At 51.1% G+C, this 19,017-nt stretch overlaps 3 protein-coding genes across 3 annotated transcripts; 1 reads left to right on the top strand and 2 right to left on the bottom strand.

Annotated features, from left to right (window-relative positions):
- Positions 1-191: 191 nt before the first annotated feature.
- Positions 192-1,451, top strand: L3040_003360 (uncharacterized protein; the record flags this gene model as incomplete). Its single annotated transcript, XM_066154440.1, has 2 exons — positions 192-391; positions 488-1,451. 2 exons carry the CDS (start codon positions 192-194, stop codon positions 1,449-1,451), a joined length of 1,164 nt encoding a protein of 387 aa, XP_066012400.1.
- An 8,516-nt stretch (positions 1,452-9,967) lies between these two features.
- On the bottom strand, positions 9,968-11,192 carry L3040_003359 (uncharacterized protein; the record flags this gene model as incomplete). Its single annotated transcript, XM_007297481.2, has 2 exons — positions 9,968-10,715; positions 10,762-11,192. 2 exons carry the CDS (start codon positions 11,190-11,192, stop codon positions 9,968-9,970), a joined length of 1,179 nt encoding a protein of 392 aa, XP_007297543.1.
- A 4,305-nt stretch (positions 11,193-15,497) lies between these two features.
- Positions 15,498-15,938, bottom strand: L3040_003358 (uncharacterized protein; the record flags this gene model as incomplete). Its single annotated transcript, XM_007297480.1, has 1 exon — positions 15,498-15,938. One exon carries the CDS (start codon positions 15,936-15,938, stop codon positions 15,498-15,500), a length of 441 nt encoding a protein of 146 aa, XP_007297542.1.
- Positions 15,939-19,017: the final 3,079 nt, after the last annotated feature.

Here is a 19,017-nt window from a genome sequence, read left to right as displayed (position 1 = left end):
GCGAGAAAAGCATGTCATGTGATGGGCGACGTCATCCATTTCAGAACACGACCAAACGACCGAGCGACTCAGCTCTCTCTCCACGAGCATTGCGGCGCATCGACGATGGTAGAAGACGGGCACCTCTTTCTCTGCCTTTCTTTTTCTTCCACCAGAGCCTAGGTTTGGTTTTGCTGATATTGTTTAACATAATGAATACACTGCAGGACCTCATTCTCAAGCCCGTCCGCGTCGCGACGTCGAAGCCAGCGCGCCAAACCTACCTCAACTCCCTTCTCTTCCTGATCTCATCCGCAGTCCTCTTTGGTGTCGCAGTCTTCGCCTACATCCTCTTCTACTACTGCTACATCCCCCAAATCGATATCGATCGTGTCATCCACCTACAATACGGGTACTTCCTCCATCCCATTCCCATTCCTTATCCCTTATTCCTTAATCCTTATTCAACTACAAGCAAGCATCTAACATCTACCACTCCCCTCCTCAGCGATGGCCCCCATCCCTACGGCATAGCCGCCCTCTCTACCTCCCTTACATCCCAACAAGCCTACGATATAAGCCTCTCCCTGCATCTCCCGCGCTCTCCACCGAACCTCCACCGAGGCAACTTTATGCTCTCCCTCTCGCTGCTCTCTCCGTCCTACACGCCCCTCCCTTCCACCACCCCGATCGCTGGGCCTACACTCGCTCTGTCGAAAGACCACGTTCTATTCTCCTCCCGCCGTCCTGCAATCCTGACATACACTTCACGCCTGGTTTCCCTCTCAGAACGCCTGTTCTCCTTACCCCTCTATGTGCTCGGTCTGAAGCACGAGTCTGAAGTCCTGCACATCCCTATGGCGGAATCCGCCTCTTTCCTACGAGGGCGGAAGAATATCCCTGCCTTCGCGATGCTAGAGCTTCAAGCGGGGCAGGATGTCCAAGTCTACGGTGCCCGGATTACATTTAAAGCCCGCTTCGGGGGCCTGAGATGGGTGATGTACAACCACCGCATCATGTCATTCGTCGTATTTACTGCCGCTTTTTGGATATCTGAAGTCTTGTTTGCAGCTTTGGGGTGGTTGCTGGCTCGGATGGTGCTCGGAGGTAAGGACGTCAAGACGGAAGTTAAAGAGGAAGGCGATGGCAGCGCTGTGGGTGTTAAAGACGATCAAGGGGAAAGCGATGAGCCTGATCTTTCGGATACGCCGCGGACGTTCCCTACGTATGGTCGACAGGCGCCGTTAATATTTGTGCCAAAAATCAAGGACGAGCCGCCTGTTAAAGACGAGGATAGCGAGGAATTTGTTGCGATGGAGGGCACGGGGCTGGTGGAAGCGGATGACGAGGACGATGAGGCAGTTGGTGACTACAGGAGAGGAATGACCGATTCGGGAATCGGTACAAGTCTTAGTGAGGGGGGTGAGAGGGTTGGTCTGAGCAGAAGGAGGTCGAGGGGCAAGAGGAACTGAGGGGGTCGTAAATAGGTTTGTGGGATGGAGGCGTATATGATTTGATACCCCGAGTCAATTTATGGACAGTACCATTTGCTCAGTCTGCTTTTATCGTTCAAGTTGCTTACTGCAGACAGAAACGCACGCTCTTTCAAATGCGAGGGGGGTGTTCAAAGGGCTTGCTCGGATATTCTTGATTTGGCCGTCCGGATTATCTATCGTATGCTAACCATTTATGGACCACATCGATGATGTTTCTCGCCCTGAAGAATTGTCTGCGCCTCAGCCCGCCAGCAGCGCAGAGCGAAACCACCAATCAACCAACCCTATGAAACTCATCGTCAAGCGATCAAGCAAGACATCGTTGCCGCCGCCCTCCCTCACTCCCACCCACTTGCTCGCCAGAAGCTCACATATCACAATTAGCGGTCGAATCCAATGCCGTGAGATTTGACAGCGTATGCGTAAGCAAGTACCAACCAATCTCTTCACTCTGCGTAGTCAGTATTTTGTCTCGATCAGGTTGGTTGTGGTATAATGAGACCAGAGTAGAGTGACGTGTGTAGGTAATGTAATCCATCGCATGCATGCTTTGGAGAGTCGTCCACTGGAGATTGACGAGATTCTTCTTATATCTGTGGAACAAGTGGCCGGTTAATGGTCGCGGGTAGCGATTCTTCATGGCTATGTGGTTTGAAGGAGATGTGGGTATATCGTCGTGGCCTTGCGAGCAGGGATTCCAAAAGGACTCGTGATTCCAAGCCTCATGATCCGCGCGAGCAAGCAGCGCATAAGGGAAGTCAAGACCTCTGACTAGGTCGCTCGTTGTCTCACAGCCGAAAGCCTGATTGGAAATAATAACATGAATGGTTGGAATTCCGCTCGAAACCAAAGCTCACTCGAAACGTGGTGATTTGCAATGTTCGCACTGTAGTTGCTACAATGATCGATGGCCAAGTCGAAAATGCGGCAGCAGCTCTAGTAGAAAGCAAAGCGCCCGCACCGATTCTCCGGATCGTAGACCTCTAGAGCGATACTGGCGCGATCGATGCCGGGTTTTTCTTTATGTTTGCCTGCCCCCTGGTCATCGTTCGTTCGTATGTGGAATTGGAAATGGAATGTAATGGCAGAAGGCGGGGATTGAAGATGCGACTTGGGGTTTTTCTGTTGCAAGCAGCTTTCTTTCATACGTACCCGACTTGGGTCGAAGTGGACCTTGGCTGCGGCTGTGTACTTGTCCTCTTCTTCTTTTGCGGTATGGAATCTTCGATATGGGTATGCAGACTTCTGGAGCAGAGGGAAGAGGCTGGCGTGTTTCGGCGGCTGTGGATTGGTCTCGCTTTTGGCGAACTTTGTTAAGCGAGAACAGCAACAGCAACAGCAACGGCAACACGAGGCCGAGTCTTCTTTTTTCGTTTGAGCTCGTTGGTTAGATCGAAGCTTTTTTTTTTTTTTTTTCTTCTTCTTCTTCTCGTTTGCGTGAGTGATTGTTTGTGATCTTCTGTCATTGATTCTTTCGTCTATTGCCAGGGGTTCTCTTGTTTTCTTGATCTCGGGATGAAAGTAGATTGGTCATAGGCGTAGCTCAATCGATACTTTTGATAAGTGCCATAATTCGATGTCAGATTTCTGCTCTGTGATTCGTGCAGGCTTTTCTCAAAACGAATCTGATCTCCTTCCTTTGAATTGAAGTGTATAATATCCTGGGAAGATAGTCTGGGCTCACATCGCTGGTGTTATTCGTAGAGCTTGTTTCCAGCTAGCTAGATACTGCGATCGATGTGTAGCTTCTTAGTTATGAAAGCACTGTGACAGTCGTAATGAGACACCCTTATGGCAAGAAAAATTTCCGTATCCAGAGGAACTGATATAAAAATCAGCCTTACCTGTGTCTACATTCCAGAGAGGCAACTAGTCTCCAGACCTGACATTCAAATAAGTAGAAAACCTGGGTAAATCTGATCAGAGTACTGGGAGTCCAGTTGCGCAAAAAGGGGTCTCTGAGCGAGCGAGCTGTTATGGCGACGAAGATGGGGTGATGTGGGATGTGATGGTGATGGAGTATCGAAGCGTACTCAAGCCCCCGCTCGCTGTTGACTGATTGGGTTCCTTCCTTCAACCTTCTTGTTGTCTGCTTTCTCTCCATCTCGGGGCTCTGCATGTTTGTAAATGAGTTTCTCTAGGTATCTGGTTGGTACTTCCCCGGCTTCGAGATAGATGCAAACAGATGACAGCATCTATAAAGAGAGCGACAGATTTTCGCATGACAACAACTTTTCGAGAAAAATTCGCCTTGGGGATATAGGAAATGGTGATTACTTAGTATACTGCAACAAGTGGTGCGGGCCCAAGACGCCATAAGGTTACATTGACAATGACGGGTGCGTACAGAGAAAAAAAAACTACCGGAGACATCGATTGCAGTGACGGAAGAGAAATATCAGAAAGCTGCTTTTGTTCCCTCCTCCCAAATGCCTGTCTCTGGCTGTGAGTATTTATATCTAGTGCTTCTCTTTGTCCTGCTCAGTCGGACCTAAGATGAGCTCATGTGGGATATTCACTAGTCTACAGCATTCATTAGCCCCTTAGTCAAGCCTGGTAGTATTTAAGGGTGAGATCTGAGCTTTAGTCGATCTATAAGAGTACAATCCTTGAATAAGTACCTCATGCCATCTCAGATCTAAGGTTCGGCGAGTCCTCGAATAATATCCACTTGCTTCTCTTCTACGGGGTGGGATGTGTTGGAAAGGCATTTGATATATTCCGAGTGCTTTCACGGCCCTCCTCTGGCAGCACTGGGGAGATCATTGGGCGATATATGCAAGTACCTAATAGGGTACAAATATTCTCAGTAACCAAAATTCGAGACATCTGAAATGATGGTGCTTGCTCAACTGGCAGCAAGGAAAAAGATTCACAGCAGTCTTGTATACGTTATGAGTCCCGCGTTACCTTAGAGCTGTGTTTAATGATATGGGTAGCCTGTGCTAGTACCCAGATATTTGTGAAGCTGATGTGGATCAGCTTGTGTTTCTGGAGGCTTTGCGTTGCAGACGACGGGAGTGAGGCATTCTTGCTATTTGATAGCGCCACCTTCATTGTGACCTAGAGGAACTGTAGTACTTATAGAAGTGATATCTTGGTTATGGTTGAACTTTTTCGCAAATAGTAGCATATGTTGGGCTGTGAGGAAGATAGTGTGATTACATCAACTACCAGCCCTTCACCTTCTTCTTGTGCTTAGAGCTATCCAAGAGAGAATGTATGCTCGTTAGGCCGCTGAGCTAAGAGCTTTCAATATGATCATCAAATACATCAAAGGAGAAAGGAATAAAGTAGCCGATGCACCGTCTAGGAAAGTAATCATCAGCGAAGACTACCTCAACCACAAACAAGACCACACTATAGGTCTATTTGCTACGAAGACCAGGAAACAGTATGAGCTTGGAAGAACGGAGAGGTTGGAGATGAAAGACTGCTGGATAATGTTGGAGATCTATTTCATTAAGCTGAATTGCAGAAGAATGAGACGATTACGGAAGCGCAGCGTAGAGATGACAGCAACTTCTAAAAGGATAGCAAACGAGACAATCACAACAACAGCGCTCAGCATCGTGGCCTTATCAAAGTCCGTCTGTACCAGTAAAGAAATCGTACACTTGCTGCGGCTATTGAACAGTTCACAGAGAGTAATGCGCAAGAACAGCGGGTGTACACTCGTAGTAATACACCTGAACAACTTCCTCAAAATCATCATCCACTCCCATAATTTTCCGTGCTTGATTCAAGATATCTCAATTGCAACAATTGCACATGAACGTGCAAGCTTCCTTCCTGTATTTGTGCCCTTGAAACGTTGATGCTCTTAGTCTGAAGTGAGCCTGTGCAAGCCTCGCTTTCGGGCTCTGGGCCGATCCTGCTCCGAGAAGTGTGACCTTTCAATCTACTTGCCCCTGGATTTCCACGGAAACGATCGTAGTGGGGTGCTTAGAATAGTATCCAATACCTGGGTACTCTGCGATGCACCATCTGAGGTATTTGTAGGCCGACTGACGTATTGTTCACCATCAACGTTACGATGCAGCCTTTTCTACCCGGGATGTCTGCCGGAACTTGACCGGACAGATGATGGTTTTCTGTATATATTGCTCTCTGATTCGCCTGCCTAGGCTTGGTGCAGAGACGACATATATCTTTGCAACATCGCTCCGAAGTCCGCTCGAATTTCTCGCTCATGTAGCTACTGAACCAGACTCGATATGTCTGTGGGATGTCATTTCTTCAGGAGGCCTTACTGCTATTCCGAAAGGTACTTGACGCCTGAGATGGATGGGTGTAGAATCTCTACGCATTGGATAGTGGAGGAACTAATGGCAATATTCTGCTAATGCAACACAGTCGAGTATGGCGACTTTTTAAAGCTGCATTTCTGTTTGAAGATTCGACATACGTACTTAGCCATTGTGTTCTTCGATGAGCTTAAAGTACCAGTTTCTAAGACCTTCGTCGACCACGTATACATGAAGTCGTCAACCAGCCCATTCACCTTATCTTTAGAGTTATACTTATCCTTATTTCCGAAGTTCGAAGAGCAGGTCACACAATAGCTCAGTAAAGTCGTTCGCGATATCGGACATAAAAGATGTTCACACATCTCACAGATGCGATCATGGGTCACATAGGCATATTCCGTGTTTACTCACGCAAGCTTCGCATAACTGGTTTCAAGATTTGATAAAGCGCGTAAGTACCTCAACTCATATGAAGGCTTAGCTGATAGGTTACAGTAGGATACTCATGTTTGTGAAATGACAGTAATTTCTGGAATGATAACAGAGTCGAGTGCGGCGAAAAGGCTTGCAAGAAAGGTAAGTTCCTGGAGATCCCATAGCCGAAAACGCTTGCAGGTAAGTAAAGTCCCTGGAGACCTCCTAGTCACGACACATGCTACCGCTACTAAGCAACAGAACCGGATGTCCGCAAAGCAGGAGTCGCGATCTCTAAACCATGCCAGCTCTACGCTTTTTCTCGTTGGGTGAGAGGAAAAGACCGGGTGGTGTCTTTTATGGATGCTTTTCAGTGCTGGCTACTTCTCTTTCCCTCAGAATCCACCCAGGGCCTGCGGATCTGGGGAAAAGCCGGGATATCTCTCCCAATTCGGGAATCTACCTGGGTATGTCCGTACGCGGATGTGGTGTCTATGCGAATTTCTAAAGAACGAGAGTATGGACTAGGTGGTTGGGGAGGTATATAAAAACTTCATTCATACCTTCGTCTGCCATATTTGCTCTACCAGATGTCCAGCTGGCCTTTGAGATGAAATCCTATGCTCACGCTCTCAATGAAAATACTCCACGACAACCGCCTCGCTTCAAGGTCACTCACTTGACGAAATTTGGAAAAGTGACCCGCAAGTCGATAATTTCGACATCATCACTTGTAACGACAGCAGAATCAAAACCGCCACAGCCGTCCACCCATTGCGGAAGATTGAGGCTAGACATCTATTCCAGATTCTATATTTTGCACCCAGCGAACTGATACGGACAGCAACAAGCAACATGCAAAACAGCCCAGTGCTTCTCCGCGAACATCCCCCCTATCACAATACCACTTTTCCCCTACCTCATGCACGCCTTCTTTCTGAGTCTTGCGTCCGCTGTGGACTTCATTCAAGGCCCTACAGATGGGATACTTACGCCTCGTACCCGGGCCAGCGTCGGCCGTCGACTACTCCCCCCTCTTGCAGCGCCTGCAATATAATCCGTACAGCCGAGGGACAGAAGTGGAAAACGGCCTCACGGACACGGTTCGGGTTCCTTCGAGTATATAACGATGCCGTCCGGGCTACGTGACTGCACCCGCGACCTTCCAATCGCACATAGACAGGTCTCTGGGAGAGATGGCAGACGTGTTCTCACCCCTCCTGCTGCTCCCGGGGTTCTGGGTTCTGATCAGGTAAAGCAGCATGAACATCCCGCGGTAAGAACATCCACACACGTACAAGCATGAGAACAGCGGCAGCCTGAAGCAGATCAGAGAAGCGGAACGGGGGAAGCGAGTTCTCCTGTTTCGACGACGGCAGAAATCCACATGCCAGCTCACGGAAGCGGGGAGGAAGAGGTGGAATGGGAGCAGGAGCTGGCGGTGGATCACTACGGGACCTGGGAGGTTCTCGATGCTCAAGTCGGACCTGGTTTCTGAAGATGATAGAAGCGAAGTCGCTAGAGACGGCCAGAAGAAAAGCAGTGTCAGGGAGCCTCTTCCCGTTTCCCCCTGTTCCTTATCCTTTTCCGTTGCGTCTGATCTAGCAGCTACCAGGCCATCTAGACACCCTTTGCAGTCCTTCCAAAAAAAAAAAAAAAAAAAAAAAAAAAAAAAAAAAAAAGGTTAAAATTTCCAAGAGACCCTCTCGACGTCTATCAATCAATTCACCATTTGAGATTTGCGCGCCAGATCATCCGGCAGAGGGATTGACCTAGCTAGCTAGTGACCACTCACATTTTCGGAAACAAAGCTACCGGTATCCTTGCTACAATCTCCCTCTGCCCAGTTCCCATCCTGTTATCCACCAGCTCACCATTTCCATTTCCAACTTCGAAAACCCCAAACCCAAAACCCAAAGCTCCTCGCTCCTTTATTCGCAGCTGAAAGACTCCTACCCAGCCGCGGCGGGATGGACGAAACACACGTACACACACATATATATACACACACACATATATATATATCCTCTACTTACACAACAGGCAGGCAAGCAAGCAAGCAAGCAGCTTGACTTTGATAATTAAGATGTGCACTTACTTACTTAGCTACCTATCTACATACCATACCTACCGACCATAAATCCACACACAAGAATCCCATCTCACCTCACCTCATCTCACCTCCCGAAGGAGAGAGGAAACCCCGCGCTTCGCCTCGCCTGCTCGCCTGCTCGCGTACATGCAAACAAATGCTCACACCAAGTCTCCACTCCCCGCTCATTTCTCACTTCTCATCTCTCACCTCTCACCTCTCACCTCTCACCTCCCATTCCCCATCCCCCATTCCCCTCCCATCTCTCACCTCTCATTTCAACCGCCGCCATGCACATTCATGGTGATGGGTGATAGCGATAGCGATGAGTGATGACTCAGTCATAGAAGGTAGGTAGAGAGAAAACAAACAAAACAACCCCCCCCCCCCCCCCCCCCCCCCCCTCCTCCCCTTTCCTCCCCTTTCCTCCCCTTTCCTCCCCCCCCCCTCCCCCTCCCCCCCTCCCCTCCCCCCAAGAAAATCAGACACAACACAACACAACACAACACAATAGATAGATAGATAGATAGATAAATACCATAGCTACAACCACGCGTACGAACAAACCAAAAAAAAAAAAAAAAAAAAAAAAAAAAAAAACCTTTTCTGCATCAGTAGTGAACCCCCCCCCCCCCCCCTCCCATCCGCGCACGGAAACCAGCTCGGTATCGTGAGTGAGGATCGTGAGATGATGGAATGGGAATAGGAGAAGAGAACATAAAAAGGACAAGAACAGAACAGGACAAGAACAGAACAGGACAAGAGAAGAGAAGAGATCTAGCTAGCATAGATAGATAGATAGATAGATAGACATACACAACACAACACAACACACACACACGCAACGCAACGCACTTCCGCACACACAACACACTGAAAAAAAAAAAAAAAAAGAAAGGACTGAGTACTGAGTAGGCGGCGGGTGGGTGGGCTGGCGGGCTGGTTGGTTGCGAAGTTGCGAAGTAGTGAAGTTGCGAGTAGTGAGTAGATAAGTAGATAGGGAGCGACCTACTCCTGCTGTGGTGGTGGCTAGGGGTGGAGACGGAGTTTGCGGTGGGTGATGGATGGCACGGCAGGACGAATTGACTGGGGAGAGCGGATGTTGAGGTAGAGAGAGGGGGGAGGGGGAGAAAGAGAGAGAGAGAGAGAGAGAGGTACAGATGTGATGCCGGTGGAGCAATCGTCTTATTCATTTACTTCTCGAATACGGTAACCCTCTAGCAGAGTTCAATGACCCACTCTATCCTTATACGCCAGCCCAGCTCACCATCGCGCACGCCTTCTCCCTAAACAATGCTCATCGGAACAGAATCGCTGCTCGACGCGCGTATATATAATTACAAAACCCACATCATTGTGTGGATTGAAGTGACGCTCCTGGAACGCCTTATCCCGCAGAGCGCGAGTCGCGCCATCAAATAACGGCAGCGCATACCGACACTCGCATCGCAAACGCAAACGTGGAAAAGGAGGGGAGAGAAGGTAACAAAACATCCATGCCCAATCTAAAATTTCGCCTTTCGTCTCCCGGATCGGAGTATGGCTTGTCAACTGACGCTCGTGAACCGAATCCTGTTCCTCCCCGGCGTTCTTTGTGTGGTCGCACAACTGCAACAGCGGCAAGCTCCATCGAGGGGCAAGGGGATAGGAAGGCCGTGGATCGGGCATCCGCGCCCACCCAGCGCAGGGTACGCGTAGATACATCGAATCGAACACACTCTTTCCCCATGTCGAAATCAAAAGTCGTCAAACATGCCGTCTAGCTCTTCCAACTCGACGTTCTCGGGACTGCGCAAGTCCCAGTCGACGGTGGCATCGGCCCAGGCGTTGCACTCGTCGAAATTGCGTTTCATCGCGCTGAATGAGAGATGGTTCATCGTGGGCTTCATCGCGGGGCTGCTGGCGAAGACGGAGGAGTTGAGGACATTCAGGTTCCGAGCTTCGCCGAACAGGGAGTCGTCTAAGCTTCGTGTTGGGTGGTCCGTCATCTCCGAGGGCACGCCACTCATCCGGATCTCTGCGCTCAGCTTGCGCTTCTGCATGCCCCGCGCGGTCTGGGTAAATTCCTTCTCGTCTTTCTCGAGGGGGGGCGACGTGGCTCGGTGGTGGCGCGGCGTCTGGGTGGCGCGGGCAGAGAAGGACCCAGTGGGGGTGGGTGGCGTGGTCACGTCCTCGTCTTCGTACTCAGGGGAAGAGAGGTCGACTTCCGGGGATGGAGAGAGTTCCCTTCTCCGTTCGGCGTCGGCCTCGTCGGATCTCGAGGCGGCGCTGGATACGGAGGGCGAGATGATGGCGCGGGACGGGAATGGTATGGTCAGAGGGTCGGGCATGGCTTGCCGCGGGCATGTCGTGAGGTAGAAATATGTTCTTCGAGGATGCAACGTCTCGAGTTCCTTTGCGACGGGACACGGCGCCAGGGCTGTCCACGTCCGCTTGAGATAGGAGGAAAGTCGCGACGAAATGATCGCAGATGGGTTCGCAGACCTGCGCAGGTTAGCGTTGCGTTGTAGCGAGGCGCCGGAGCACTTACTGTTCGACAATCTTCAAGCTCTGCGACAGGATAGCCGCAAGTTCCTTGACCAGATGAGGCCGGTTACCGGTCTTCTGTAGCTGAACCAGGACGGCTTCTACAATCTCGTCCTTGATTCCGACCCAGTCAATCTCCTGGGGCTTCACCCCTTCCAACCCGTGGGCTTCGGCATCGGGCGACGGTGGCGGTGTGTTGTCATATTTTAAACTGGTTCTCTTCGGAGGAGGTGACATTGACGACGCGTCTCCATGCGACCGTTTGATTTTCTTGGATGGGGGAATTTCAGCCGTCGGGGCGACTGAAGGCGGTGAGAGTCGGGCGGCCGCTCTGGAGGCGTGAGTTACTGGCAGATGTATGCCGAGCGAAGGCAACGAGAGCGACTTGCGTCGAGTGTTATAAGGCATGGTTTGCGATTTCGATTCCGCCGCCATGGTGATCCTCTGGAGTGGTGGTGGTGGTGGCTGGCGACTGGCGACTGGGTAGCGAGTGTCGAATGCCTGCCGGGGCGAATATCGCGAGCGGTTGTTGTATTGCGCAGGATGCGACAAGGGGGGGAGGAGATGGGATGCGATTGTGTTTGGGAGAAGGCGAATGCAACCGATGGGCAACACAACGGCGGGGGGGGGGGGGGGGGGGGGGGGCGTTTTGGTTTGTTGTGTGTTCCTGCACGCTGATCTTAGGAGGCGCTTGCTATTGCTATTGGCGGGCAGGGCCGGGCAAGGAGGGCGTCGGAATGGAATGCACGACGTCGGTGGTAGCGTGGTGTTTACAAGGAGCCGGGGAGGTCTGGGTATCCGGAATCTGGATAGGGCGCGTAGTACTACGTACATGCGTACATCTGCAGACGGAATCCTCTTCTCCCCCTTCTGTTTTCCACCGATTTGGGCGGTAAGGGATGAGTAACAACACCGCTCCTTCAGGAGGCTATTCTCTTTGGCTGGGGGGGGGGATGGGAAGGGGTCTTGGGTGTCGGAGGGCAGGGCAGGGCAGGGCAGGGCAGGGCAGGGCAGTTCTCGAGGAGGAATGGGTGCCGTGGACTGTGTGATACGAGGCGGATTGGGGTGACACTGAGCTGTTGAACCGGGAATGCTGAAGTTGTGCACCACACGCGCTGGAGGTAGGGAGGGTATGTAGTTGTAGTTGTAGTTGTAGTTGTAGTTGTCGTTGTCGTTGTATCTATCACTCGCGGGCGAAGGGCGGGAGCTGTGGAATCCGGGGGGAGGAAAGAGAGATGAGGGAGAGAGATGAGGGGAGCGATGATGCAACAGACGTCGAGGAGTACAGATGCTAACAAATGATGTGATGGAATCTGGCGATGGATGGAGGTCCGAGGGCGACTTTCATTTCTCGATCCGAGCAGATCATCGATTGTTAGATTAGGACCGGTAGGCAGGCAAGCTAGTAGTACGTAGTAGTAGTACGTAGTAGTAGTAGGCAGCAGGTCAAGAGTCTCCAGACTACGGGAAGGGGGGAACAGATGGGACGGGAAGGCCAAGGTTCAGGATGTTTGTTGATGGGAGGGGAGGGGGGAAGGGGGAAGGGGGAAGGGGGAAGGGGGAAGGGGGGGGGGAGATGATACAGAAATTGTACGGAATAAGGAGAAGGAAGTAATACTCCGTAGTCAGTCTAATTGTAGGGACCGTTCGTTGACCCGAAGGGAACAGACCAAGATGGTGATAATCACAGAATAGTACGTAGTAGTAGTAGTCAGTCCATGGGGGTTCTGGCTGGGACTGTAGAGTGGCCTGTCCGTTGGTTGGAAGCAAATTTCTGGAAGCAACGATTAATAATCCACGTTTGTTGATGCTGTACAGTATAGTATGGAAGCTGACCCAGCCAGCATCTACTACGGTAGGGACCCATATCCATATCCTAATCATACCCATACCCATACCCGTATCCATATCCATATCCATATCCATACCCATACCCATACCCATACCCATGTCCATGTCCATGTCCACCGGGGGCCCAGGATCCCGAGCAGGCCCAAGCGACACCATCGATCCTATCGTCTGATTGGCAAGAAGCGAAGGGATGGGGGACCGTAAGGGGGTTTGGAAGCCACTTCTGGATATGACGATGAGTGACGACGGGGTCGGATCGATCATGCGCAGACGGTACCGGGCCCTACGGTATCTACGGTGACGCGCGAGCGGCGTCACATTGTTGACTTCTGTCCAGGAGAATGCCGAAAGACAGAACAACGTTGAGGACCTACCGAACTACTACGTATTACAAGTAGTAGTAGTACGTAGTACTACTACGTCCTGACCGACTACCGAGCCGAAGAGAAAGCGCTTGATGGATTGAGTTTTTTTTTTTTTTTTTTTAGACTTTCCGACAGTCGACTCTGCTCCTTCCGTCCCGTACCAGCTCGATGGCCAAGCTTCATGATCTCTGGTTGGTCTGTCCGACTCTGTACAGAGTACAGTCGGCGAAGCACGGTACTCCTTCTGGATGACGGCTAGAAAGGGAAGGGGGGGCCCAAAGCAAAGGCGCGAGAGTTTTCTTCCGGACTATCTGTACATCAAGGAAGCGGGACGTAGGAGTACCGGTAGTAGTAGTTAGTACAGTTGACTTGTGCCCCGTGAAGAGTCGCTTGCTGTTGATGGCAAAGCAAAAGTCGCCCCCGTCCCGAACCTCGCTTCGCCAGCCCGAATCCAGATCCAGAGGTACGGTATCAACGAGGTCCCGAGTCCAACGCGCGACCTCGTTTGGGGTGGTGGCAGACGAAATACGGAGAACTATTGTATTAGTTGTAGTACCTACTAGTCCTACTATTTCCCCGACGCCTGGCGCCCGGCGCCCGGCTTGAATTGATCGACTCGACTGTACGGACGAACGGGGCTACTAGTACTAGCCTGGTGGCCTTGTCCCTGTCCGGCATGGAGGACCCCTACGTGCCTGGTCCCGTCCCTTGTCCGTACCTGGTCCCGTGCCTGGTCCCGTGCCTGGTCCCGTACTGTACCTTGTACCTTGTCCAGTACGTACTGTATAGTACGTAGTAGGTACTGTACCAGCACCAGTACAGTACCAGCACCAGTACCAGCACCAGCACCCGCACCCAGTACCCAGTACCCAGTCCGTACTACGATGATTCTCATTATCCTTTTCCCAGTCTTGTCTCAAAAGTGACAAGTGCCAACCTTAAAAGCCTGCCGCTCGGATCTACCATTGACTTCCCCGCCGCCATTACTTACTGTTCTGCCCACCGACCACCGACCACCGACCACCGACCACCGACCACCGACCACCGCCCACCATCCCCCATCCCCCATCCCCCCATTCACGCCCTCTGCCGTCGACTCAACTCGCTCGTCTGATCCCCTCCCCTCCCCTCCCCTCCCCTCCTCGACCTCGACCCCCTCTGGCCGGCAAGCGAGGAACAGGTGAAGAGAAGATGCGGCATCCTCGATTACGCACAGCAGCGCACCACTCCGCTCAGATACAGGAGATTCTGCTGACTCGCAGACTCGGCACTTCTTCTACTGCTGAACCAGAACCAGCGGTCCAAACGCAGCCCCCAGGCCGGCCCAGGTCCTCGTGCCTCCCAGCAGGAGCGAGTTGACAGTCGATTGCTCCTGTCCTGACTGTCTCGCCTCCATCTGCGAGCTCACCGCTCTGTACTCCCTACCTACTCGGGTTACCTACTCGGTATTGATGTACAGAGTAATGCAGGCAGATTCGAGATTCGGGAGACTCGCCCCGCCATGTCAAGAAGTAGGTACCGGGAGTAGAATCAGGACGTGCTACTTCGGACTAGAAACTGTCTATACCATCTGTTGCCCAGCAGACGCCTTCGCTTCTCCTCCGTATCTGCCTGCATCATCTCTGCAGAGCCGGCACGGCATGCATTGGCGCCGGGGAGCAGGCAGACCGGCAGACGGCAGACCGGCAGACCAAACAGCGGTAAGCCGAATTGCTGATGGGTCGTCCATACTGTAGTACAATGGTCGTAGTTGTCCTATACCAACACAACCCACGGCCAGTAATCACGTCCGATTATGATGATTATGATCAGCATGTGTAGACGGAGACGGAGACGGAGACGGAGACGGAGACGGTGACGGAGACGGTGACGGAGACGGTGACGGAGACGGTGACAGAGACGGTGACAGAGACAGAGACAGAGACAGAGACAGAGACAGAGACAGAGACAGAGTGCAGAGCTCCAAGAGGCAGCCGCGCCGGTAAATGACGACCCCAACTCAACGACACCGAAATTTTCTTTACGAGGTCCATTCCGCGCCATGCCGAACGCCGGATGCCCCAAATAGTAGTACTACTACGTTCTACGTAGTACTACTAGGTCCCAGGCGTAAGTACGTAGTACGTATTACCCCTCGAGAGTAGTAACCAGAGGGTTTGAAGTGGAAACTAAACTTTTGAGGCACCGTTGAAGGGTAATACTACTACTTAGGCCTGTACCGTAGTATATAAAGATACGTCACTTGAAGAATCGACTTGTCGATATCATGTTTTTATATCCCGGTATTGATAATCAAGTTCTTAATATTTAATAAAGAGAGACTGAGTTTTCATCTACTATCCTCTTTCCTTTCGAAATACATTGAGCTCAACTCTACCGTCGAAGAAGATAAAAGGAGCAGTTCAACTGCTTACTAGATCTCCACCCTAAAGTAGAATCTAATTCATAACTGATTTCGTCGCCCATTCCCCGCAGGAGGCAAAGCGACGTACTATACGTACGCACTACGTACGTAGTATTATAGCTAGTTCCAATCGCAAGGAACCTTCAGGACCATGCCCGGCTTGATGTCATAGTCCACAAAGTCGGTGTTCATGCGCGACAAGCGATCGGGCGTGGAGCAGAAGTCCGCCGCGATCAGCGTCAGGATCTCGCCGGCGACGACGGTGTAGTAGCCGAAGTCCGTGTCGGGGATGCGGGCGCAGTCGCGCTGCCGCGTCCGGCAGGGGACGCGGATGACGTTCTTCGTCGTGATGGGGGCGTCCGGGTTCATGGCCTGCAGCTCGGGCACGGTGGTGCAGAAGTCCGCCGCGACGTTGCTCCACGTGTCGCTGTTGGTCATGGTGTAGAAGCCGGTGCCGCCGAGGGCGCCCGCCGTGTCGGGCCGGCAGGTCCGGCGGAAGGCCAGGGCGACGCTGAGGAGCGAGGCGAGCAGGAGGAGGGGGGTGGTGGTGTGGAAAGGCATGATGGATGGATGATGAGGATGATGGGGTTGGGAGAGAAAGAGTGCTCGTGTGAGGCGAATGGGTGAGCTTGGAAGAAGAAAGAAGAAGAAGATTTGGAGACCACTAGGTAACCGGTGTGATGATAGTTAGTGTGTGAGAGAAATGGGAACATCTAGAAAGGGAATTGCTTGTCTTATATGGATGGCTGTGACTGGCGAGGTGGCTCGGCGATTTCGTATATATGCTTTTTATCGCTCATGCTACAGTAGGTAGGTATACTCTCCCCCCCCCCCCCTATGAATAAATGTTCGAAAGTATAAGTTCGCAAGGGCTCTTTACCAGGGCTTAAACCAATCAACTGACTACTATACGGATGCAGCCTGGAAAAGTACTACGTACGTAGTAGTATTTTTGAGCCAGTATTTAGTCTGTCCATACGATGGAGTCGACAGAGCTCCCCCCCCCCCCCGCCCATGAATAAATGTCGGACCCAGTTTCAGCCCATCAGTCATAGAGCGGTGGTCTCTTCATACGGTAGCTCGAAGCCCTCCCGACTCTATTCCACCGGTATATAGACTAAATACTAGCTCAGAAATACTTTCCGAGGCTGGATCTTCATAAATTAATTGGTTCAGGCCTCGATAAGAACGCTTGCGAAATTTATACTTTCGGTATGTATTCACAAAAGAAGAATAATATAAATATAAACATAAAAAAATATATATATACGAGCAATACGTAATCGCCGGCTCGCTTAAGCACCGATAGGCCCCTTCTTAGGTACCTACTACTACTACGTACCTACCTACACATCCTCTCCGTTTTGCAAGATATAAATAGACCTTGAAACCCGTACAGGAGGGCGGCGTACGTAATATGTGCGTTTGTTTCAGCTGGCCCTCCTCCCGGCGAGAATCGGTTCTACTCATACCTACACCGGTGCGTTCGTACGTACGTAGTAGTAGTACGTGGTAAAGAGGAAAGACCTGAGGAGATCCGTGGCCAGATTATACTTACCGTCGAGAAGGACTGGCTCAGTACTACGTACCGCGGGGCGAGCGACCGATCCGCCGGGCCGCGGACGGGTGCGGCCCGGGAGGGGAGGAAAATCCGGGCCCTTTTTTCTCGTCTTCCGTACTGGTGCCGCGTGGCGGACCTTCCGTGACCGGCGCGCGAGGAGGCCCCGAGCTACTGTACCTACTGTGGTAGTACGTCGTAGTACGTCGTGCCTTGGCGATCAGATCTAACTAACCCCTTCCGCAGATCTTGAGCACCTGAGGGATGCTGAACCCAGATCCCAGAGAGCGGCGAGCAGTAAAGGTAGATTGTGTTGGTACTGTAGATTGTGTTGGTAGTTCGTGTTGGTAGTCGTTGTACAACTACAACTACGACGTACCGTACTACTACCGGTGCAACGGCGCAGTTGGTACCGGTCCGTAATTAGGAGTACGTAAAAGGGGTAAAAGCGAATACCTACTACTACTACTACTACTACTACTACTACTACCTATCTACCTACCTGAACCTACCTGAACCTATCAAGTACTACGTATCTACTCTAGTTCCCACTAGTGGTACTAGTACTACTATTTTACAGAGGTAGGTATACGAGCCGTGCATGATCATCAAGCAAGATGGCCACTCGCACGCGAACTCGAGATGAGGTACTACAGTCGTACCTTTATACCCAGTACAGGCAGGCAGGCAGGCAGGCAGGCAAGCCTCTGCACATCTGCACATCTGCACATACAACTGCGACCGGCTACCGTACTCTGCTACTTACCGGTATGCCTCCACCCGAACTCTGCCTCGAGCTTGTCCCAGCGACAACTACAACTACCTACTCCCGTCTGCTGCCAACAGCTGCTACATGGCATGGCACGGCATGGCAAACAGCATCTTGCATCTCTCGGGTCGTGTACAGGTCGTGTATACCGGTAGGTCGTCCTCCTCCTTGGCATCCCTACCGTGTGCTGGTTGGTACCGTACATGATCCTCTCCTCTCCTTTCCTTTCCTCTCCTCACCCGGCTATGAGTCACATCAGCTACCAACCCCACGCTCTGCCCACCGCTACCAACCAACCAACCAACCAACCAACCAACCAACCTCTTCGTTCGGAGATCAGTAAATCCCTCCCTCCTTCCTCACAGTATTTCAGTATTTCAGTATTTCAGTATTTCAGTATTTCAGTATTTCAGTATTTCAGTATTTCAGTATTTCAGTATTTCAGTATCTCATCATTTTCCTAACTTGCTAACTCGCTAACTCGCCGACTTGCCAAACGAACGAACGAATAAACAAACAAACGAGTAAATCAATTCCTAAATCCCCTCCACCTCTCAAGCCATCACACCCAACTCAATGCATTTCAATGCAATGCAATGCAATGCAACTCACACTCCTTCTCTCCGCCGTTACTCCTGTATAATCACTCTTCCTACCGTACCTACAACCTCACTAGCTAATTAACCACCTCACCACCTACCTCACCACCTATCTAACTAACCACCTCACTAACTAAGCTAAGCTAAGCCAAGCTCCAGAAAACCCCGAATCCCAGAGCCATTCTAAGTCTCCGCTTTGTATGCCGCAACTTTGCAAAGAAAGGTTTGGATGGTTGGTAGATAAGTTTTTAATTTTTTTTTTTTCTGCGTTGGGTGTGTATATACATATATATATATATATATACGTACAAAGATCGTTGAAGTTGAAGTTGAAGTTGAAGTTGGCTTCGAGAGGGCTGTGATGTTTGGTTGGTCGGGTTGGTTGGGTAGGTACAGTAGGTGTGGGTAGGTGTGGGTAGGTGTAGGTAAGGTAGGTGGGAGGACGGGACGGGACGGGACGGTCGATGTCATTGTGAGTAGGGAGCCTTGCGATTGAGATTGAGATTGAGGGGGTGGGATTGATAAGAAATATATATATATATATATATATATACACAGGAAAGATGAAGTCAACTATGACATCAAAATCACAAAACCACTGGAGTATTGTAATAGCATTTTCATTGCAACCTGCCAACCTCTAATCTGAGCCCGAGAAGAATACAAAGCCCCGACCACTCCCATCTATACATCCATCCCTCTCCCGCAGGACCA

Source organism: Drepanopeziza brunnea, assembly GCF_022702325.1.
Source record: "Drepanopeziza brunnea f. sp. 'multigermtubi' strain 214-2 chromosome Unknown ctg4, whole genome shotgun sequence".
NCBI lineage: Eukaryota > Fungi > Ascomycota > Leotiomycetes > Helotiales > Drepanopezizaceae > Drepanopeziza > Drepanopeziza brunnea.
Note: the sequence above shows the minus strand (reverse complement) of the source record. Positions and strands in the feature narration are given on the sequence as shown.